Raw genomic sequence first — 22,706 nt, 5'->3', positions numbered from 1 at the left:
ACTGGAGTCTAAGCGAATCGGTATGGAACAACATTTAGTCTTAGAGCACTCGCATCACTCTTCTTCATTTTTGGCGACTCTGCTCTCCAGCGAGCTGATAATTATATCGGCTTCGTCTGCAATAGCTGCTGCTTCTTCATCAGTCGGAAACTCAGTAGCGCTCACTCTTGACCGGCCCGCGCGGCCATTTCTTCAGCTGAATACCGAGGTTCTCAGCCCCAGACCGAACTCATGAAGGTCAGCCATGGCTGCATCCTCACTCTCACAAGGAGTTACGTCTTCGGAGTCGCTTGCACCACCTACTATGGGTCGCCAAACCATTTGAAATAGCACTGACACTATTGCTTTCACGCACTCCTTTTGACCTAGCTGCACGCTATGACGTTGCGGAGGGTGTGGCGCGGCCGCATGACGTCATGGCGCAGCCCCCGAAACTCAGTTTTTCAAACGGAAATATCTCGAGAACGCTTTGTCGGGGACATGTGGGACCAACACCATTCGACTCAGCGGCCGAAACTTTACCAACCCTGAAATTTAAATTTTTCACCGGACTTCCCCTTTAAAGGGGAAGTTAAGGCAAAAAATAAAATTTCACCAGTTGTAGTCTTCGGGGTGCTGAGTCGAATGGTCTTGGTCCGAGGAAGCTGAGACGCTCCCTTCCTACTTGAATCCCAATCGAACTCGCGCACTTCCACCGAAACTGGGTGACTGCGCCCTACGAGATGGGGATTTGTATGCAAAATGTCACTAAAAGCGCCATTTCGTTCTTATAAAAGCACGGATGACCGCGATTGGCCCATATGTTGTAGTCTTTTGGACGCTGAGTCGACTGGTTTTGGTCCGAAAAGGCTGCGATGCAGCGTTCCTCCTTTATTCCCAATCGAACATGCTTGAACAAGCGGTCACGTGCTCCTGGGTGCCCAAATCACCTGGTCACCACGCCAGCAGGCGACAAATTTCACACCAAGGTTCAACTCGAGTGACAGGAGTGCATCCAAAAAAGGTCAAACAGGCTAGTAAGTTGTACCCTGCAGGCACGGTGACCAGGTGACTGGTGTACGCAGGAGCACGTGACCGCTTGTTCAACCATGTTCGATTGGGAATAAAGGAGGAACGCTGCATCGCAGCCTTTTCGGACCAAAACCAGTCGACTCAGCGTCCAAAAGACTACAACATATGGGCCAATCGCGGTCATCCGTGCTTTTATAAGAACGAAATGGCGCTTTTAGTGACATTTTGCATACAAATCCCCATCTAGTAGGGCGCAGTCACCCAGTTTCGGTGGAAGTGCGCGAGTTCGATTGGGATTCAAGTAGGAAGGGAGCGTCTCAGCTTCCTCGGACCAAGACCATTCGACTCAGCACCCCGAAGACTACAACTGGTGAAATTTTAATTTTTGCCTTAACTTCCCCTTTAAATAGCAAAGGAATGAAACACATAAAACTGCTTCCTACAACGTACAGTAGAACCTGGTTTAAACAACCACCTCACGGTGCAAGGAAAAGCGGTCGTTAAATCCAGGTGGTCTTTAGAACCAGGTCCCACAGTGTCTGTGTAGAACTGTCCGTGCATGGAAAACGGTCGTTAAGAGCAGGTGGTCGCTAAAACGAGAGGTCGCTTACACCAGGTTTTATGTAGTAGTAGTAGTAGAATTTATTATTAATATGTGACCCGTGATATTGACACGCTAGCCAGAAAGATTGGAGCGTAAACGCAGTTGTATGCACAGAGATCTGGAACGTTTCTCGCCAGGCCCATCCAAGCCAGGCAACAGTCAGCTCCTTCTACAGTCCATTTCAAAGCTATAGACGCGTACCTAGGCAAAAACCGTTATGCCAGCATCTATACCCCATAAAATCTGTGATCACTTTGTGCATACATTTTCTAGATTGGGTGTCTGTTATCCAATCGTTTAGCAACTATATGAGAGTAATTGTGGAGCGGTCCTGAGCAATATTCCGAAAACTATTCTCAAAAGGTTCCAGTCAAATTTGAAATATTTCAAAAACCCTACGCGTCTATAGTTTTGAAATGGACTGCAGTAGCACACTTGTCTTCACAGCCTGTATTATGTACCGCAACGTGAATCGTGCAGTATCCGCAGCATTTTTCCCACTAAGAAGACGCAGAAGATCAAGAGGAGCGCTATAAAATAGCGTCCTGGCTTTAATACAAATTTCATGCCGCAGGATTCTCATTCTATTCTAGTAGACTACAAACTTAACTGGGCTCCGCAGACTGTCCCCTGTAGGTGTGTGGCCGCCAGTCTGAGCACCAACATCCACTGTGACTGATATTTTCGCCGGGCGACGAAGACTAAAAAGCCAAGAGTGACGATCCTAGACAGAATCTTGTTGAATACTATCAAGAGTCCATAACCCCCCAAGAGTCCATAACCCCCGGGGGGTTATGGACTCTTGTCACTATGGCTAGCAAAAAAAACTTGGAATGCAAAGATCTGCACGTAGATCTACGCGTGCCACATGCACGCGCGTAGATTTACGCGCGTGTCATGTCAATGCAATGCATATCATGTGCAATGATCAAGGATATACGTATACCTACGTACACGTGACACATATACACGCGATCGATCGCGCGTCGCGCGACGTATGACGGTATGATCAAGGACAAGGGCGATTTTTTCGCAAGCAAAAGGTTTCTATCTCGTCTCTCTCGTCGCAGGCAGCGAAGCTTTCTCCTAGTTGTTGCTTGTGCTGCAAACAATGGACGTTGTGGACTTATCGCAATGTGCTGTGGCGTGCGTGGCTCAGGGTCGACAAAGGAAGTAGAGCCGTGCATCGCCTGCACTGAAGGAAACTACAAAAAAAAACTATAATGTGTTGGCTCGCGATATGAAGGAAGATAGATGTCCGGTGATCGAAAGAAGGTAAGATTAGAAAGAAGGGAAAGCAAAAAATATGGAACGCTTCACGAATTTGCGTGTCATCCTTGCGCAGGGGCCATGCTAATCTTCTCTGTATCGTTCCAATTTTAGTATATGTACAACCGAAGTTATACAATACCGATATGGTGGATTTTTTTATATATACTACTGCAGTGGCATCCGGTGGAAGTGATGACAAAACTTTCTATATTTTGTTTTTAGAGCGGATAGAGTCAAAAGCCTGCACGAATTCGGTTGAGCAACGTTTCGAACCAATTTCCCCTGAAATTTGCCACTTTTGGGCCAATTCTTGAATCCATTGTCATGCTGGCTATCACCATGGTAACCGATACTAATATTATAGTGTGTGCCCTTCATGTCGAACTGAGTCAGCCTAACTAACTATTACTTGCAATCATACTGGATCTTACGTGATCTTTGGCAGCTTAGAGGAATTTTTGAACGCACACTCGTTGCCATTGGTGACCGGCCATCCGAGTACTCCGATTTAGGGGCGGTCGGTCACGTATGGGATTGCAGGATCGCGGATGACCAAGTCTTCCAGGCAGCTCGTTCCTAGTGTGCTGTGTGTGCAGCACATGCAGTTAGTATGATGTGATTTCCGCGCTTGCTGGCACTGAGCTGGATATTTGGGGGTTGTGACAAACTGGCCATGTTCTCCTGGCGTACTGTGTGCGCACATGTGCAGTGCTGCTTACATGTAGCGAAATCCGATCGCGTGCGTCGAGTTTGCGCCCTGCACCAGTTCACATCACAGTGTTCGCAGGTCTGCACTGCGCCCGGCGTATACTTGACTCACGTGATGGGATTACATTGACGCAGCATACGCTCTGCCTTCGCGGCGGCGGCGGCGGCATGTGAGTGTGATTTGCACATTGATTGAGTGCGTTCTTCTGGCTGTGATGTGTGTGCGTGTGTGTACGTGTGTACGTGTGTGTGTACGTGTGTGTGTCCTGCAGGTATGCACAAGTGCTGGCTCATGCGCCTATAGTACGTATTATTATATAGAGCGGGTGTTCACACATCTTTGTCATGTGACTACAAATATTCCAGCACATGACAGCACACGGCCATCATTTTATGTGCAAACAATCCTCATGAACACAACGTTGGCGTGGTGAGGCCCAAGCCAGGCATACTATGATAATTCTGAACACGACAAGATCTTGTTGTGAACTAGCATGGTAGTGTAGCAAGAAGGACGCATGACTCCATAAGTGTGTGTGATCCGCAGTAGCCTAATCGGTAGGGCACTGTCCAGGAAAGATGGGTGCTGGGTTCGAATCCCGCTTTTTGGATCCTTTTTTTGCAATGGTAGTGGGCTTGGAGCTGGCGTAACCATGGCAATGACTGCCTATCTTGCCACGGATATGCTTTAGCCTTTGTGTGCGTGCGGGTGTGGGGTGGGTGTGTTTAGGCATGTGCGTGTATGGTACATGTATATGGTGTGGGTGAGTGTGTGTTCGTGTACAGTTTTTCACGCATGTGCTCATCTCAGTGATGACTTCTATGATGTTGATGCATGACCCACATTGTGCCACAATTTGAACTTTGTACCTCTGCCCTTTAGTTGTACAGTTTGGAAGTGACACCACTAAAGGGACTGATACTGATGTCATACAGACACCAGCAAGGACACTTCCGTTGAGAGATAATATTGCTCCACGCCTCTAGACAGCTGTTTCGCTCCCTGTCGGAGCTCATCAGTAGAGGATAATAATGATGATAATGGAGGAATGATCATTCTTATACACCAGAAATGGCGCAAATGCGCGCTTTCCACATATATCAATGGCATATGCAAGCTGCTAAAATGGTAAAGTGTGAGAACAGCGATATCGCTGTTCTCACACTTTACCATTTTAGCAGCTTGCATATGCCATTGATATATGTGGAAAGCGCGCATTTGCGCCATTTCTGGTGTATAAGAATGATCATTCCTCCATTATCATCATTATTATCCTCTACTGATGAGCTCCGACAGGGAGCGAAACAGCTGTCTAGAGGCGTGGAGCAATATTATCTCTCAACGGAAGTGTCCTTGCTGGTGTCTGTATGGTTCGGCTGAAGAGCGCGTGGTTGTGATGAGTTGGGAATGCAATGAATTGAAAATATGGCCGAAAGCTCTGTTTCAATATTTTGATACTGATGTCGAATTCTTTATTCTCACGATGGCATGTTGTATCGTACACTGTCTCTCGCTTTCAATAAAGGTCACAGTGCCTGTGTCTGTCTGTCTCCAATCTCACACAGCTCCTGCACCATCTCCTCCAAGCACAAGTGAGTAACCCATCCATGCGTACATGTGTGTACACTAGTCGAGTTTTTTTTTTGTTTTATTCAAAGCCCCATTTATTAGTGAATAATAGCAAGAAGGTACAAGAGAAGAGCTACAATGTTGAGAGAAAAGGGAAACCAAGGAGGAGTCCAGGTGGAAAGATAAGAGCATTGAAAGGATCGGTCACGCAATACGGTTTTTTAATTCCCATCGTGGATAGGATAATTATTATTCAATTGATATCCCTACGCAAGAAAAATGTGTGTACACTAGTAGTGTGACTAGTATGTGGTCCAGTGTGGGAATGTTGCTGTATTCTCTGATGGCCAGGCAGGTGTACTAACTTACTAAACTGGGCCGGAAGAAATGCAAACCGACAAATTGCCCCTGCTGATTACAATACGACCGTGACGATGCATTTTTTGGTTTGTATCAGCTTTCATGTACTAGTATTTCAATGCAGCGTGGACATTCATTCGTGCACATATTAGTATCATCAGCACATCCCATTTTATATGTCCATTCGTTTGAGCTAAGTGCGTTGAGAAGGAACTCAAACGCCGCAATGTCATGTGAGAAGCTAGCTAATTGCCATGGCAATGGGCCGGGCTAGTTGGATTTTTCCTGATCACCTGCATGGCCAGGCTTGAGGAACACGTGCTTGCCCCATGTTGCAGCTCTCAGCTGGTAGGGCTTTCTGCCCTGTGTAGTTCAAGAAGTATGTGCATTGCTTTCTAATGTAGCTTCTGTTTGTTCTCTATGCGGTATGCAGCTGCACCGACAACCGTGCCGAGTAAGTTATACGTGCACAATTGTGTGTATGTGTGTACGTGGGGTGTGTGTATGTGGGTGTGTACGTGTGTGTGTGTGGGGGGGGGGGGGGGAGGGTTTTTTTTTACTATGTTCACATTCCCAGCTCGAAAATAATAAAGAAAGACAATGATACTGAGACAAGGACGAACGTGACAACTATTGAGCAGAGTGCGTGGGGGGTGAGTGTGTGTGTGTGTTTATGTGAGCGTGTGTGTGTGTGTTAATGTGAGCGTGTGTGTGTATGCGTGTGTTTCTGTGTGTGTGTGTGTGTTGGGGGGGGGGGGTACGTGGGTGTATACATGAGTGGGTGCATGCGTGCGTGGGTGTATCTGTTATTGTTTTTTGTCTCCGACTCTATGTCATGAATCAAGTAGTCACGTAATACTTTGTTGTTATGCTGGTCGTGTGTTCTATGTGCTCCGTGTGTTCCATGATTGTGTTCTGCATGTTCCATGTAGACCTTGTGGCGGTTGAGAATGTTACCCAGGCACCATCATGCCCAGCATTGTACAACACCTCTATCCCTCTAGAGCAGCGATGGGAATTGCTGTGAGTAGATGGCTCGTGTGTGCACGTGTGTTTCTATGGAGTGCTTCATGAGGCATGTTTTTGGGGGTAGGGGGTCACCGTACTGTTCAGAGTTCCAGAGTGTAGATGAGCCGCTTGTGGTGGTTTTCGTTTTGACATATTTCAGGCGATGGGAGTATGTGCATACTCACAGGAAGATTAATTCCCCCCCCCCCCCCTCCTCTCTCTCTCTCTCTCTCTCTCTCTCTCTCTCTCCCGCATAAGTACACACAGCCACATGTGCGCATGCACCCACGTACGTACAACCCTGCAGACCGCCACACATGCACCCAAGCACATCTGCGGCGTAAACCAGTGCTTCTGTCAGCCTGGTGATGTTGTTGTTGGTATTGATTACTCCGCCACACATGCCCCCCCCCCCCCCCACACACACACCCACCCATGCTCCTCTTAGCCTGCTGATGCTGCTTTAAAAAGTTGGTATTGATTTGTTTCGCTTGCCTGTCCCCCAGGTACACCTGCTGGACGGGTTTCTTCGCTCACTGGACGGACTTACGCGCCGCGTTCACCGCCTGCGCTAATGGCTACACGAGTGATGCAAGCGCGCTGAAGAACTGCCGGTGTCAGTATATAAACACCACCGCTCTGGCCGCCGCGCCCACGACAACAACAACCACTACTGCACCGTGACAGTCGTGCGCTAGCAACAACCGCTAGCTGCATGACGAATAGTGTCGGCTGACGGCCATGGGGACCATGCATGTCATAGTGTTTCCACAGCCTCCCGAACGTGGTGGCCAAGGTCTAATGGTATCGTCCGCACGCTGAAAGCTTCTGCTCTGTAACGTCCACATGCTGAAAGTTTATGCTCTATAAAGTCCACGCGCTGAAAGCTTATGTTCTGTTCTATTCACACGCTGAAAGCTTCTGCTCTTCACAGCCTCGTGCAAGTCGTTGCCGCACAGTTGTAAACTGGTACTTGTGCATGCTGTCAAACACACCCGATGCGCTCACTGAGCGCAAGGTGAACGTAACACATTACGCTGACGTGGAAGTGTACGCCAGTCTTAGTTACATGGCTAATATTGGCTATGTGTACCGGGTATACTAGTATCAGTGCAGTGCAGGACAATGTTGTAGACGTGCATGCAGTTTGATCGCATTTTTCTCGCGCGGAAAGTTCGCGGCTGACCGCATTGCACTCCACTGCATATGTAGTTTTTTTTTTTTTACTATTTATTTTCCGAACGTATCAATACGCGAGAATGCACCTTCATTTGGTAAGTCTTGCACTCCTCCGCTGCACAGGCTGCAAGCTAGTACATTCCGTAGAATCTGTTTTGGATTTCTATGCTTGTGTCAGTTACAACCTTTGTTCTCGGTGGGCACATTTTTAGCTTTAGTGCACGCTTGTACGTACTGTATTTCGAAATGAGCAAGAGTGCATATCGTAAAACGACAAAGTTTGGTTTGGCAGCGGTGAAATCTATTATTATCTAAATTTGAACCAAGAGTACAAAATGTATTCTTGGTGTGTGAACACATGAGGTCAAGTGTGAATGGGAGCTGTAATGTACTCTTGTCTTGATGAGATATGCGTAGTGTACACATCAGGGGGTACTATACTAAGACACCTGTTTACATTGTACTTGTAGTACTACCTGGCACAGGCACACAACCCCTGGCCTGTGCATGTGTTGTGTGCCTCCTGTAGAGGGAATGTGCACACATGCATCATCAGCAGGAGGGATTATACTTCTGGTACCATCAAGAGTTCATATACTACAGTAGTACCTAAGGTCAAGTAACTACTGCTAAGAACCCACAGCTATACGAATTGTTCCTAAGAACGCAGCCAGATAGGATTGCTGAAAAATAAGAACGTCGTCGGCTAATCCCTTGGAAGCGCGACTCTACTGTACCAGAAAGATACTTGCGCTGGGATGGCATCATTCAACAGCTTGGCATCATTCAACAGCTTTCAAGGCTGAAGAACAACCATGTACAGTAGAAAAGACAGCGCCGTTCAAGTCTGATGCCTACACGCTATGCTCCTGTAGAACGAAGGGGTTAAACGGCGCTCACACTTCCCGTTTGCAACACAGGTGGCCGCTTTCTGGGACATTTTATGTCCTACACACGGGCTGGGTATCTCAATTGCCAGCTCCCGCCCCAGCACATACACACATGCACACACACACACATGCACACACACATACGCACATGACAAAAAGCACACAGGAAATTTTAGTAGGGCTGAGCGAGCCAGCAGGTCTAAAATAGAACGAAAGCGTTTTCTTAGTCTCAAGTATCAGGAGAGGGCAGACCATAAAAGAAGGCAGACGGAGGGGCAGCCGCTAGCCACAGAAAAAAACGGAATTCACATACATAGATAAGATTGCTCAATTACCACGAGAAATCGCGGTGGAGAAAAAACACACCAACAGAAGTTCAAACGGGCGCGGGTTTACAGGCAAAGTCACGGGCATGCAAAGCACACACACACACACACACATATAATCAGCGAGAAATCAACATGCAAGCACGCAACGGTTGAGTAACAACAATAGGCCGGCATAAGAAGAAAGGAGTAGAAAACGAAAAAAACGAACTTATGGGGCGGCGACGGCGGCTGCTGCAGTATGCCAAAGCATTGCAGGCAGGTGTGGATGATGAGGAATAATTATCCTAAACTGGCTAAAGCATTCGATGAGGACTCGATAAAGGGAAACTGAGCACATGGCACGGGCGCAAATCAACAGAGAGGCACAAATTTGGGGGATTTTCAGAAATTCACAGGAAAAACGGGCGCAAGAAAATCGAAGACAGTGCTGGATACTCGCACCATCTTCGAAATAATTTAAAAAAAGGGAAGAAGAATAACCTGGAACACAGTCAAGTGTGTGATGTAGGAAAGATGACTGAAGTACTGAAGTGACGAGCTGACTGGTGCATACGCAAAGAAGCCCAGGAAGATAAGCTCGTATCACTCCCAAAAACAAATAGGGACCGAAACTGAGAGACGACGGTGCGTGTGTGCGTATGTGTGTGTGTGAGAGCGAGAGAGAGAGGGTGGGCATAGTTACGCTCATGCACTGGAGTGGCAGGGGGCGACTACTATCGAGGAAGAGAAATGGACAGACAGACGAAGATGGAGAACACGTACCGCATATTGCTATGTGGTCGTGTGTATATGTGTGCACGCACGGGTACATACGTATGTTCGTGTACCTGCGCGGTGGGGGTGCCAGGAGAGAGCTATTGGTGCAGCGGTGTGCGACGTGGCGCAATTTGGTCACTCTAGAACTCAGACCACAATTTGTGGTCACCTTCTAGTGAATATGGAAAATCAGATGTGCGTTCAAGCGTAGCTAAGCGACAAACGCAAGGTGGATTCAGACAAAACACTGCAGTGAGCAATGGGGTCACCACCCATTTTTGGCACGTTTTGTCGTTTTTTTAGTCTTTGTAAACGTGTGGTATTGCACTAGCGCTCGTATTATAGAATGTTGTCCCGATAGTGGATACCAACTGATCAGTTCGTGGTCCGCAGAAACGGATTGCTGGGCTGAGGCTGTTGCGCCGAAACACAATTGTCCAGGGGCATGAACAAATCCATGCTTCCACCCGCACCGTCGGCGGGAGAGCCAGTTTGAAGAGCAGCAAAGGCACTCAAGGCATCAGGCAGCAAGTTTGGCGTTGCTGGTGTGTTCGCAGGACCCAAATGTTGCTGCAAGCACACATCACAGGAGAAGGCGAATATCACGCGCATTCAAGAACAATCGGTTCCTGAACAATGGAAATGCACTGTAGATGTGTAGAGCATCGCACTCCAAACAGGCACGTGAACAACGACGATACACGAGGGGTAGATCATTGTGCAGGTAATCAAATGAAACAAACTACACCAGTTCACTGACCTGTGCCTGCGGCAGAGCTATCTCTTGGAAGAATAGACTCATTGCCATCTGTAAAGCGAAGCACAATGAAAACAACACAAGCACACACACACACACACACACACACATAAGCGGGCAGGAAGCTAAAGCGAGACCACTGGTAACACAACGACACATATACCGGCCGGGTATGCTTCCAAAGAATCCAAATACAACACAGCGTAGACGACGTAACAAGGGCATCAGCACTTGCCTGGGAGTCCCAGTTAGCTGTTTGCAGAAGGCTCAGAGCCTGGTCAGGGGTACATCCAGCAGCTTGCACGACTTGGCTGATAATTATTTGCTGTTTTAGACGAAGCAACTCCTCTTGGCTGGGAGGCTGAGGTTCGGCAGTTGTGTGAGCTTCCATGGTTCGATTCAGAGAGCTCCTTGCTCTATCGTCGCACGGCCGAAAAAAAGGCAGTAACAGCTCTATGCTGCCTGCAATGAGGGTGCTTAGATGAAATTTATACAAGTACTCCAGAGCGAGGTGACCTTAGGTGTGCCGCCGACCAAACCAAGCCGAACGGAGAGGAAGGCAGCAGCGAGCCACCAAGAACACTCACGCAAAGGACCTTGCGAAGGCTTCTGCTAGCTGCTTTCCTGATCGGGCCTGGATGTGGCGCTGCACGTACAACTGCACGTTTTACATGCTCCATGAACTCTACGCATGACTCAACACTTTCAAGTGGTTTTCAAAACTCGCTTCACCTGAGAGTGAACTTAGCAAAATCACCTTGTTACCCATTGGTAATCTTGTGAACCAAGCGACATTTGCAAAATCTTGCCAAAAAGCCCTCAGCCACCGTCGTGAAAATCACAACTCGACTGATCGATGACTAGTCATCATTACGTCATTTATACGGTACATGTATGTGAAAATATTGCAAACAGCAAATCCCGGCCTTGCGCTTGTTGTACAGTGTTGTGTGTAGTTGTACGGGTTGGTGCAGCATTGCCATTGGATTCCTCGGCTCTGAATCTGATCTTCGTTGTTCACCAAGAAGACGTGTACACAGAACATGCAGAAAGTGTGAGTAAAGTGCAGGAGTACGGAATGTGTTCAGCCATTGGTGTGGACCAGAAGAGTACCTCACGTTGCCTGCTCCAGATGTAGCCCATCCTAGCAACCCTGAGTGTTTTTTTGGCTTGAGGAAATCCTCTCGAGCTGTCGTCTGGAAAGACTTCTGTGCAGAGGAGAATTGAAGACGAAAATAGAATTATTTTGTATTCTCAGTGTTCGTAAAGACATCTCAAGCAGTTATTTGGACTATGGGCGCAATTCCCACGGCGCTGCGGCGCGGGGAGCAGATTGGCGAGGACATTGAGCTAGGAGCAGATCCTGCAGGAGCTCGCGCTGCTGTAAATCCTTACCGCTACCCACCAAAGAACGGAGGTACGAAACCTTGCTCTTTTTTCAATTGTTTTCATTTTGGTCTTTGTTTTCCTGGCTGTCACGCACTGTACCACGTGGTCGATTGAAAACAAGAGCAGTAAAGCGGTGCAAATGACGCGATATCGTAGCTAAAAGTCTCCTGTGCCTGCCATTATTAGTACATGTACATTACAGTACATGGATGAATTTATTGTCATATTTTTGCATAGCAGTTTCTGCTATACAAAATCAAAATTGTGTAGAAGATTTTGATTAGAATTTTTCTTTGAAGTTTGGGTATTTAGTATTTGCCACATTGTCCTTGAGAGTGATGCCTGAAAACGCATTTGCAAAAAAAACGACTGAATCATACATGTGCACGCAGATTGAGAGTGTGTGCACCACATACACTGCACTGTATGCAGGGGCGTACATAGGGCGGTTCCCGGGATGCCCGGGAACCAGTAAAAACATTTCAATGTGGGTACGGAGAATGTTTTGATCCAGGCCCAGCGTGCAGTGCATGCATGCCTAGCGCCTAGCTACACTGTAGGCACCTGCATGCACTGATGCAGTCCGTCTGACGGTCCGACTCCGAGGGCGGTTGTAGGCCAGGTGTAAAAGTGCTGCTGGGGCATATTTGTGACACAGCGTAGATCTACTGAACTTTACTAACTGGGTGCGGGTGCAACAAAGTCCCTACATGCGATTCCTCGATCTCAGAGTCATTTTCTTTGCAGTTTGTTTCGACAAAGTAAGTTAGTTGGTTACGTTTTTGACTATGCTTTCGATTTGTGGAAAAGAAAGAAAAAAAGTCAGCATCCAGAAGGCCAGCGCTCTATTCAGAGCTATTTTTGAGCGGGAGGCAAAACGTGTAGCCAGTGACGAAGGACAAGCGATAGATGAGATTGCGGACGCACCTGACTTGCAAGTGGAGTCTGCAACGAGCATCACAGAGGACGGAATCGTCGGCGAAGCTCTAGAGCGACCGTTATTGGAAGCTGCTGGATCATCCAAGACTTTCTTCAGTGACATTGGAGTGTGTTGGAAAGGGTATTCTGAAAGTGTACTTCCACAGTGGAATCCCTGATTCCCCGAAAGTTGCCGGACATGGAAAAGATTTCCGTCATTGACAATCATTGTGCGCCACTGAAGGCGAAGGATTTCGTTTCCTGTGCGTGTCCAGACGGATGGCAAACAGCGCCGATTTCAACTATCCTGGTTAGAGGAGTTTCCCTGGGTAGTCTTTTGACGGGCGTGCCATGGTGGCTTCTGCTCGCCCTGCGTCATGTTACACCAGATGATTCGAAGCTTGGGCAGCTTTACCACATTTCTCTCGAGAATATAACCCGACTCAAGACTGCATGAAATTGTCCTGCTGAACAAAACAACCATAAAAATGCCTTGGCAAAGTTCAGTCTTTTTATATCAAAAATGCGTTGTTATGACATTATCCAGCAGTTTATGCAGGAACTCCGTCGGATACGTATAAGAGCACTTGCAATTGTGTGGAATGTTGGTTGATCAGTTGGCATGGGAACCACTCCTAGAGGCGAGCGGTGTACGCCCCTGGTATGCATGCTGCTAGGCAGCGCAGGCTAGGCATGGATAGTCTGTATTGCCATTTTCTGCAAGTCACGGTGACTTTTGAGTAGCAGTGCAGTCAACTTCGCTTATAACGACACTCGGCGGGGCATCAGAAAAGTGTCCTTATTCGCGAAGTGTCGTTATACCCGAAGTCTCATTATGTGTATTACAGTTGGATGGGACTTTGCTCTGGGCATGGAAAGTCTGTCGTTATTCGCGAATTGTCGTTATATCCGCAGTCGTTATAAGCGAAGTTGACTGTAGTTCGATTTTGCATCGCAAACTGCGATGCGATACAGGATAAATTCATCCCTGCAGTATCCAAAGGCAAATAGCCTTTTCGATTAATATAATAGTAATGTCGTCAATGTTCTATATGTAGGTAGATGAATCCATGCAAATGTCCAACGGGTCGTGATGTGCGTGTAGTCCCTGTGCTCCTTTGGGATCAGGATTCTTGAGCTCCTGTGATCGTTCCTGTGGCGGTGTATCCACCCACGTCCCACCTGGTCCTATCCCATTGCCATGGTTTAGAACCAATCCAATGCATTTTAATTATGGTACTGATCTTGTACTTGTGCATGTACCACCAAGCAACTGCAAGGAGGTACTGAGGGCTTGATGGCTGAGGGACCACACAGCCAAAACTTTATGTAGCCCCAGTACGGACATGTAGTCAATCTGTGCTTTGGTGTTCACCTGTGATTTGGGGGTTTCAGAGCTGCCAGAAGGTGATTGTTTTCTTCTGATCTTATCCATAAGCTTGACATGCTCCACTGGCCGTGAGAAAAAAAAGCTAACCTGGAAAAAAGCCATGGAGGGTTGGCATGTTCTGCGGTGAATTTCTGAACAGAAACAGATCAGATGGGTCAGAGAGCACAGACAGCTGTGCACTGAGCAGTGGTTGATGAGAAAGGTTCTGAACAGCATGTGTAAATAATTGGGTGGTAGACGAGAGAAGTTCTGAACAGCATGTGTAAATAATTAATTGGTCATGGACAGCACAGGGTGGTGTTTGTGAGGTACAGTTCCAATTCTACAAGCAGGTCACCAGCACATCCCTGACCAGCACCACTACCACCACCACTAGCAGCACCAACAACACCCCCACCAGCACCACTGCCACCACCACTAGCAGCACCAACAACACCCCCACCAGCACCACTGCCACCACCACTAGCAGCACCAACAACACCCCCACCAGCACCACTGCCACCACCACTAGCAGCACCAACAACACCCCCACCAGCACCACTAGCAGCACCAACAACACCCCCACCAGCACCACTAGCAGCACCAACAACAACCCCACCAGCACCACTGCCACCACCACTAGCAGCACCAACAACACCCCCACCAGCACCACTGCCACCACCACTAGCAGCACCAACAACACCCCCACCAGCACCAACAACAACCCCACCAGCACCACTAGCAGCACCAACAACAACCCCACCAGCACCACTGCCACCACCACTAGCAGCACCAACAACAACCCCACCAGCACCACTGCCACCACCACTAGCAGCACCAACAACACCCCCACCAGCACCACTGCCACCACCACTAGCAGCACCAACAACACCCCCACCAGCACCACTGCCACCACCACTAGCAGCACCAACAACAACCCCACCAGCACCACTGCCACCACCACTAGCAGCACCAACAACACCTCCACCAGCACCACTGCCACCACCACTAGCAGCACCAACAATACCCCCACCAGCACCACTGCCACCACCACTAGCAGCACCAACAATACCCCCACCAGCACCACTGCCACCACCACTAGCAGCACCAACAACACCCCCACCAGCACCACTGCCACCACCGCTAGCAGCACCAACAACACCCCCACCAGCACCACTGCCACCACCACTAGCAGCACCAACAACACCCCCACCAGCACCACTGCCACCACCGCTAGCAGCACCAACAACAACCCCACCAGCACCACTGCCACCACCACTAGCAGCACCAACAACACCTCCACCAGCACCACTGCCACCACCACTAGCAGCACCAACAATACCCCCACCAGCACCACTGCCACCACCACTAGCAGCACCAACAATACCCCCACCAGCACCACTGCCACCACCACTAGCAGCACCAACAACACCCCCACCAGCACCACTGCCACCACCGCTAGCAGCACCAACAACAACCCCACCAGCACCACTGCCACCACCACTAGCAGCACCAACAACACCTCCACCAGCACCACTGCCACCACCACTAGCAGCACCAACAATACCCCCACCAGCACCACTGCCACCACCACTAGCAGCACCAACAACACCCCCACCAGCACCACTGCCACCACCACTAGCAGCACCAACAACACCCCCACCAGCACCACTACCACCACCACTAGCAGCACCAACAACACCCCCACCAGCACCACTGCCACCACCACTAGCAGCACCAACAACACCCCCACCAGCACCACTGCCACCACCACTAGCAGCACCAACAACAACCCCACCAGCACCACTGCCACCACCACTAGCAGCACCAACAACACCCCCACCAGCACCACTGCCACCACCACTAGCAGCACCAACAACAACCCCACCAGCACCACTGCCACCGCCACTAGCAGCACCAACAATACCCCCACCAGCACCACTGCCACCACCACTAGCAGCACCAACAACACCCCCACCAGCACCACTGCCACCACCACTAGCAGCACCACCAACACCACCAGCACTTGCACCACCAACACCACCGCGACCACCAGCGCTACAAGTATTGTTTTTTGCTCATAGCCTGGTGACCAACGCCTTGGTGAATGAGAGTGGGCATGAGCAAGGATTGTTTTCATACAACCAGCAAGTTTTGTTTGCAAATCGTCCTAGCAAAGAGCATGCAGTTTGTCTAGTCTCTTTCTCTCTATCATCTTTCCATCTATCAATCTCTGTCTGTCTCTGTCTCTCTGGCTGTCTGTTTCTCTCTGTCTCTCAGGCTGTCTGTTTCTCTCTGTCTCTCAGGCTGTCTGTTTCTCTCTGTCTCTCAGGCTGTAGTAGTAGAATTTATTATTTTGATAGGGAAGGGTTTACAGCCGTTGCCGGTTTGTTACATGGAACTGTCTGTTTCTCCCTCTCTCTCTCTCTCTCTCTCTCTCTCTGTCCGGCTCTCTCTCTCTCTCTCTCTCTCTCTCTCTCTCTCTCTCTCTCTCTCTCTCTCTCTCTCTCTCTCTCTCTCTCTCTCTCTCTCTCTCTCTCTCTCTCTCTCTCTCTCTCTCTCTCTCTCTCTCTCTCTCTCTCTCTCTCTCTCTCTCTCTCTCTCTCTCTCTCTCTCTCTCTCTCTCTCTCTCTCTCTCTCTCTCTCTCTGTGTCTCTCTCTGTCTCTCTCGGTCTCTCTCTCTGTATGTCTCTCTCTCTGTATGTCTCTCTCTCTGTTTCTCTCTCTCTCTCTCTCTCTCTCTCTCTCTCTCTCTCTCTCTCTCTCTCTCTCTCTCTCTCTCTCTCTCTCTCTCTCTCTCTCTCTCTCTCTCTCTCTCTCTCTCTCTCTCTCTCTCTCTCACTCACTCTCTCACTCTCTTCAAACCCTGGTGATGGTCTTCCATGTGATGCAATTTTCAAACATGTTAGACTTCTGAACCCTAATGAAGCCAACACACTTGCTGATGGAAGATCCGTTTTGTTTAGTTTTTCCTTTAGGTTTTTTTTCTTCTTTTTCCCGAGGAAAAGGCACATTGCTACAGTCGAATTGCCAAAGGCGCCCGAGAGCTAAAAAGACCTACCTCCACACTTACGGCTTTGTGTCCTGGATTCCGAATTTAATGCTCAAACCAGTTAGAGCAGGGCCAAACTTTCTTGCTCGTAGCACGCGGTCCACAATGCTCTACTACGGTACTGTGGGGCGCCGAAGACCTGGTGGGGCGTCAGGGTTCTAGACTAGCCCGTTCTTATTTTTCCCGAACACAGGAGTTTCGTTCTTATTCGATGGTACAGTCTTACATGTGCATTTATGCAGAGTTATACGTCCGAGTGTACGTTATAGTGTACATTACGGTTTCCGTTCTTATCTGCAAAAAATCCAGCCTAGACCATTCTTAAAAACTGGTGAAATTCTAGCCTGGCTGTTCTTCGGCGCCCGACAGTACTGTAGCGAACCAAAAATCTAATCGGTCCAAATACTCACGTCATATCTGGGTCCAGATACCAGTATACGGAGGTACGGTGCAAAATGCCAGCTGCCAGGCTGAGATCTTGAAAATCTAAGTTTTCACACGTTTCCGTCACACCTGGAAAGACTGTGGAAGAGTCCTGTTCAGTGAAGGCACTGGGCAGGAGACTTGCTCTTCAAAGCAGAATGCCTGCAGGACAGATAAAAAGTTACTGGGGAAAATTTGGTAGACTATGAAGCAAGTTATTCGTGAATAAGACACTCCATGCTCATCATCCAAAGGCACACGGTCATATTTGGCGAGTCACTTATTGTGGAAGCTCAGTTCGTAGTTTGCATATGGCCTGCATATTCACCGCTCTGTGTGTTTTATGTCTGTGTGTACATGTGTGTGTGTGCGTGCGCGCGCGTGTGTGTGTCTACATGCGTGTGTGTGCATGTGCGTGCATGACTGGTCTGTATTGTAGAGTTGTATTTTGGCAACTCGTTCTGGATCGGCGGACAGAAGTTCGACATGGACGCATCCGACGGATTTCTCTTCGGTGACAACATCGACGTAAATTTCTTTTCGGGGAGAGCAAGATCGGTGAGTCATAATGGCTGTGAGTCGCAGGTTTACATGAAGCGGTTTCCTGTAGCACACACAGGTTTCCAATTTATTGCATTCCCAACTCGTCACAACCATGCGCTCTCAGCCGAACCATACAGACAGTGAGAGCGCGTGGTTGTGACGAGTTGGGAATGCAATAAATTGGAAATATGGCCGTAAGCTCTGTCGCAATATTTACACACAGGTTTGTGTCTGAAAATCTCAACACCTGTCACAAATAGCGTCTTGTCCAGCTAACTTGCAGTTGGCTTACCAGTCGTCCCACGCCCATACTTGTGGAGACACTTTGGACTTGCAGTGCACAAGACCAGGGCACCGGGTGTGCTGTACATGTACGCTTGCAGTGCCGTGCTCAGTGAAATCCGATCGAGCGAGTCAGCTTTGCGCCCTGTACGAGGTGGAAATCCCAGTGTTGGCATGTCCAGGGCTGCACAGCGCTGCCCGGTGTGTACTTGACTCGCTCTATCAGATTTCATTGGGCAGCCGCACTGTAGTTCCTATCAATGATATCAACAACAGTACTGTAAACACATGTAATTTTAGGTGTATTGCAATTTCGGTGTCAGGGACCTGCCAGGTTTCAGGTGTAATTTAGAATTAGGTGACCAGCATTCCCTGCACATACAGTGCATGCTCTGGTGCCTTTTAGGCGTAATCTAAATTTAGGTGCTTGTTTTCTCGACCGAAATCAGCGAAATTAAAGTTACACCGAAAATATCAGTACTCTCATTGGCCACAGGCCATGGTGAGAATAAAAGATTTCAAAAGTACATTATGAACAGTGCAGTCGAACCTGTCAAGGCGACCACTCGGATAAGGCGACCACCTGCCCTAGAAGACCACTGAACCCAGGACCAATGGGTGTTATTTCCAGTCCAGTGACCCTGGATAAGGAGACCACCTGGTAACAGAGACCACATTTTGATAGTCCCTTGAGCGGTCGTCTTAGACAGGTTTCACTGTACATGTACACACGTCAGAGTGTGTAGATGGGACCATGGCTTCCATCACTCGTCTAGGAATGACGTAAGCCACGCATGAACTCCGCTGTGCATAGCCCCTACGCAGAGTGGCACACTCTCATTGTTGTACTCTTGATAATAATAACTACCGGTAGCTCGGTGTATGAAAACCCGAGCACCCCGCTTGCGTAGTGTTGTCGTCACGAGTCTGACTCGCGCGAAGGGTGGGGGGGGGGGGGGGGGGTAACCCTGGAACACATCATAGTTGATGCAGGCGATTTGCAAGGTGGCGCGGTGCACGCAGCTCAGCTGCCTGCCGATGTGCAACAGAAACCCTACTTGACCCCCCCCCCCCATTGTATGCAATGATGTAGTCCCAATGCCTTTGCCAATGAGCCAAGGGTTTCGTCTTATCCATGTTTTACTCTACATGCATTCTCTACACTAGTACAGTCAACTTGGCTAATAACGACTGCGGATATAACGACAATTCGCGAATAACGACAGACTTTCCATGCCCAGAGCAAAGTCCATTCTAACTGTATACATTGTAATGAGACTTCGGGTATAACAACACTTCGCGAATAAGGACACTTTACTGATGCTCGGCCTAGTGTCGTTATACGCAAAGTTGACTGTAGTATAGTGTGTGTGTGTGTGTGAAATATCCCGTCTTTTATTACCGCCTGTCCGAAATAAGCGCCACATCACTTCAGGGCTTTTGTGTGGATTTTTTCAAACTGGGTGAAATTTTAGGGCTCGCTTACTACTAAGCACCGCGGCCAGTGTTGCCGAAAATTCGGTATGTTTTTCTTTATCGGCCACTGTGACTTTTCCATGATGGTTGTTTGCATGCCGCTGAAGTACGCTTTTTGTTGTTGTTGTGATCTTGTGAATGTGTGTGTGCAGTTCCCATTCAGTGTTCCCCAGGTGGGACAACCTACTAGTGTCTTGCAAGCTCTTGTCAATATCCGCAAGGACTCCTTGAAGCTAACCAGGTATTGCGTTGGTGTTGTTGGTCTGTAGCTGACTGTGGGTGGGTGAGTGGGTGTGGGTGTGTACGTGTGTACCACTGCGATAGGTTGCGGGTTCGATTCCCGACGATTATGGTCACATACGTCTTTCTTCTCTTTCTCAGACTCTTCCTGACTTTTCTTTCATTCTTCTGGGTGGTTACCAACAGCCAGTGCATGCCGGAGTATGTGGTGTGATGTGTGTGCGGGGGGAAAAAATGAAAAGACTAAAAGTAGGGATTCACTGGCCAGAAAAAGTCACTTCAAATAGCTGTATGGTGTAGACCAGGCTGAATAGTGACGGTCAGTTCTTCAGCCTGGCAAGCTGTTGAATGGTGCAATCCCAGCACAAGTTGCGATGGCTTCTGCCGTAGCATTGCTATCATCGCCTCCGGCGATGGGCGTCAAAAGGTCAAAGGTATGTGTGTATATGTGCATGTGCGGATGCACATGTATGTTTAGGCGGGCGTGTCTGGAAGTGTGTGCATACATGTGTGCGAACGCGTGCACGCTTTTTTTGTGTCGTGTGAAAAACGATGCACTGGACAATGGATTGGTTGCAAATAGCTAGTGTATTCTGTGCTCTGTGTGCTCTCAGGGATGCAGACGAGCCCACTCTCTACGCCGTCGAGTTTATTTACGATGCTGACGTGGAATCCGTGGTCACCATCTTCCTGCAGGCGCGTGAAATCTACCGCGATGGCGTGTTGAGGTGAGTGTGTGTGTGTGTGTGTGTGTTTAAGGTATCTGTTCAAGATTCCTTCTGGATCTCTCCGGGGAGACCCACGTGACCAGTTTTGGCAGTGGACAAGCACAAGCACAAGTGTGTGTGTGTGTGGGGGGGGGGGGTGATACACATATGCGAGATGTCCTGACCTGTACCGTCATTGTGTCTCTTGCTTACGTGGTTACTGTGTTCATGTTGTGAATGTGTTTACTCTTTGTTTTATTCTCTCTCTCTCTCTCTCTCTCTCTCTCTCTCTCTCTCTCTCTCTCTCTCTCTCTCTCTCTCTCTCTCTCTCGCTCGCTCGCTCGCTCGCTCGTTCACTCACTCACACACACACACACACACACACACACACACACACACACACACATACATACACAGCTATCAGTCACAAGTCAACGCTCAATCAAGCGGTGACGTGCTGGTCGCCGGTTACGGGCAGACATTCAAGTCGACCTACTTTCTGGCACCGGAAGAGGCCAGCGCTCGCATGCTGACGCTGCCGAGTGATGGACCCAGCGGTGTCTTCCCCCTCATTGTCATGTGTGAGGTCGGTGAATCAGGTAAGCTATTCTGCTTGTCAAAGCCTCCTCCCTATGTGGCATTGCTGACTACATTGCTGTCGGTCGCCGAAGAACTGCGGGTTAGCCTCCTAGCCTACTTCGAAGTAGACCGTTCTTATTTTCATGCATTACAGTCTATGCACAGTTGAGTCACCGTGTGTACATTGGTATGCTGTGCTTGATGAAATTCTAGCCTGTTTGTTCTTCAGCGCTACCCGACAGACAGTCCTGTAATGCCCTAGCACCTATTTGCTCCTGTCATTGGATTGGTAACTGGTGTTTCTGGAGCCGCCCCCGTCATGCTCTCCTCCTGCTCCTCCTCCTCCCCCTCCTCCTCCTGCACTACCCTGATTGTTTGGCTACACATTTGCTTGCTGTATAAAGTGTATTGTTTTGATTCCGAACTTGACAGCGCTTGCTCAGGGCATGCTGCTTGAATCCAAACCGGCCCTTGGACAGCATTAGCTCCTCTTCTGCGGAAATTGTCTGCTCTGGCACGTCAGCTACGGTCGTGGCCAGAGAAGTCTGACCCGCGAGTCGAAAGTAGCGCTGCGTTTCCCTTTCAATTACATCATGCACGTTCGAAAAGCCTGTCCGAGTGCAGCAGGGGCCGCATGAGGCTTGGCGCTGCTTTCGGCACGTGGGTTGGATTTCTTTGGCCACGACTGTACTTAAAAACACTGAGCCATTGGAGATATGAGTGAGCATGCCTTTTTCATCGTGTCATCGTCAGCAGGCGTGTCACTGTTGAGTGATGTTGCCAAGGTGAAGAGACCCAGGTGTGTGTACGTGTGTGTACGTGTGTGTTGGTGTGTACGTGTGTGTTGGTGTGTGTGTGTGTGTGTGTGTGTACGTGTGTGTTGGTGTGTGTGTGTGTGTGTGTGTGTGTGTACGTGTGTGTGTGTGTGTGTGTGAAAAAAAATGAAAAGACCAAAAATAGGGATTCGCTGACCAGAAAAAAGTCACTTCAAAATAGCTGTATGGTGTAGACCAGGCTGAATAGTGACGGTCAATTCTTCAGCCTTGCAAGCTGTTGAATGGTGCAATCCCAGCACAAGTTGCTATGGCTTCTGCCGTAGCATTGCTATCATCGCCTCCGGTGATGGGCGTCAAAGGTCAAAGGTGTGTGTGTGTGTATGTCTCTGCCCATGTCTATGCTGTACTGTACTGTGGCTTGTGTGTATTGTTGATGGCTCTAACTGCAGATCTAAACGACCAGCAGACACACGCACATATACTGATAGCCAACCTGGAGAAAGTAAGT

General features: G+C 48.8%; 3 protein-coding genes and 1 non-coding gene across 4 annotated transcripts in view; 2 read left to right on the top strand and 2 right to left on the bottom strand.

Moving 5' to 3' along the window:
- LOC135811349 (zinc metalloproteinase-disintegrin-like MTP8) overlaps positions 1–7,990 on the top strand; it is a 30,454-nt gene extending 22,464 nt beyond the window's left edge. Inside the window, exons 24-28 of the mRNA XM_065324576.1 lie at positions 3,868–3,898; positions 5,162–5,188; positions 5,959–5,979; positions 6,458–6,548; positions 7,040–7,990. Coding sequence (XP_065180648.1) covers positions 3,868–3,898; positions 5,162–5,188; positions 5,959–5,979; positions 6,458–6,548; positions 7,040–7,217 — 348 coding nt within the window. The 3' untranslated portion in view covers positions 7,218–7,990. The remainder of the gene's footprint in view (positions 1–3,867; positions 3,899–5,161; positions 5,189–5,958; positions 5,980–6,457; positions 6,549–7,039) is intronic.
- Positions 2,916–3,021, bottom strand: LOC135813202 (U6 spliceosomal RNA). Its single transcript, XR_010553003.1, has one exon. It is a non-coding gene; the product is annotated as a U6 spliceosomal RNA (small nuclear RNA).
- Positions 7,991–8,772: 782 nt separating the features above from the next.
- On the bottom strand, positions 8,773–11,089 carry LOC135811348 (UBA-like domain-containing protein 1). Its single transcript, XM_065324575.1, has 3 exons — positions 10,680–11,089; positions 10,448–10,495; positions 8,773–10,257 (listed from the first exon to the last, which is right to left on the bottom strand). The coding sequence occupies exons 1-3, from the start codon at positions 10,833–10,835 to the stop codon at positions 10,063–10,065; spliced, it is 399 nt and encodes a 132-aa protein (XP_065180647.1). The 5' UTR covers positions 10,836–11,089; the 3' UTR covers positions 8,773–10,062.
- Positions 11,090–11,397: 308 nt separating this feature from the next.
- The window catches only part of LOC135811346 (E3 ubiquitin-protein ligase MGRN1-like), a 19,808-nt gene continuing 8,499 nt past the window's right edge, over positions 11,398–22,706 (top strand). The window contains exons 1-6 of the mRNA XM_065324574.1: positions 11,398–11,861; positions 18,035–18,153; positions 20,049–20,137; positions 20,751–20,864; positions 21,261–21,442; positions 22,648–22,700. Of these exons, the coding sequence (XP_065180646.1) occupies positions 11,738–11,861; positions 18,035–18,153; positions 20,049–20,137; positions 20,751–20,864; positions 21,261–21,442; positions 22,648–22,700 (681 nt within the window). The 5' untranslated portion in view covers positions 11,398–11,737. The remainder of the gene's footprint in view (positions 11,862–18,034; positions 18,154–20,048; positions 20,138–20,750; positions 20,865–21,260; positions 21,443–22,647; positions 22,701–22,706) is intronic.

The sequence above is a fragment of the Sycon ciliatum genome, chromosome 3, assembly GCF_964019385.1.
Source record: "Sycon ciliatum chromosome 3, ocSycCili1.1, whole genome shotgun sequence".
Lineage (NCBI taxonomy): Eukaryota > Metazoa > Porifera > Calcarea > Leucosolenida > Sycettidae > Sycon > Sycon ciliatum.
This window is presented reverse-complemented; position numbering and strand designations above follow the sequence as displayed.

Excerpts from the sequence above, each read along its gene's own strand:
- LOC135811348 (XM_065324575.1), bottom strand. The coding sequence starts at position 10,835 with ATGGAAGCTCACACAACTGCCGAACCTCAGCCTCCCAGCCAAGAGGAG. Across the intron at positions 10,496-10,679 it reads CAGCTAACTGGGACTCCCAG|ATGGCAATGAGTCTATTCTT; the intron begins GCAAGTGCTGAT and ends TTCGCTTTACAG. Across the intron at positions 10,258-10,447 it reads TAGCTCTGCCGCAGGCACAG|CAACATTTGGGTCCTGCGAA; the intron begins GTCAGTGAACTG and ends GTGTGCTTGCAG.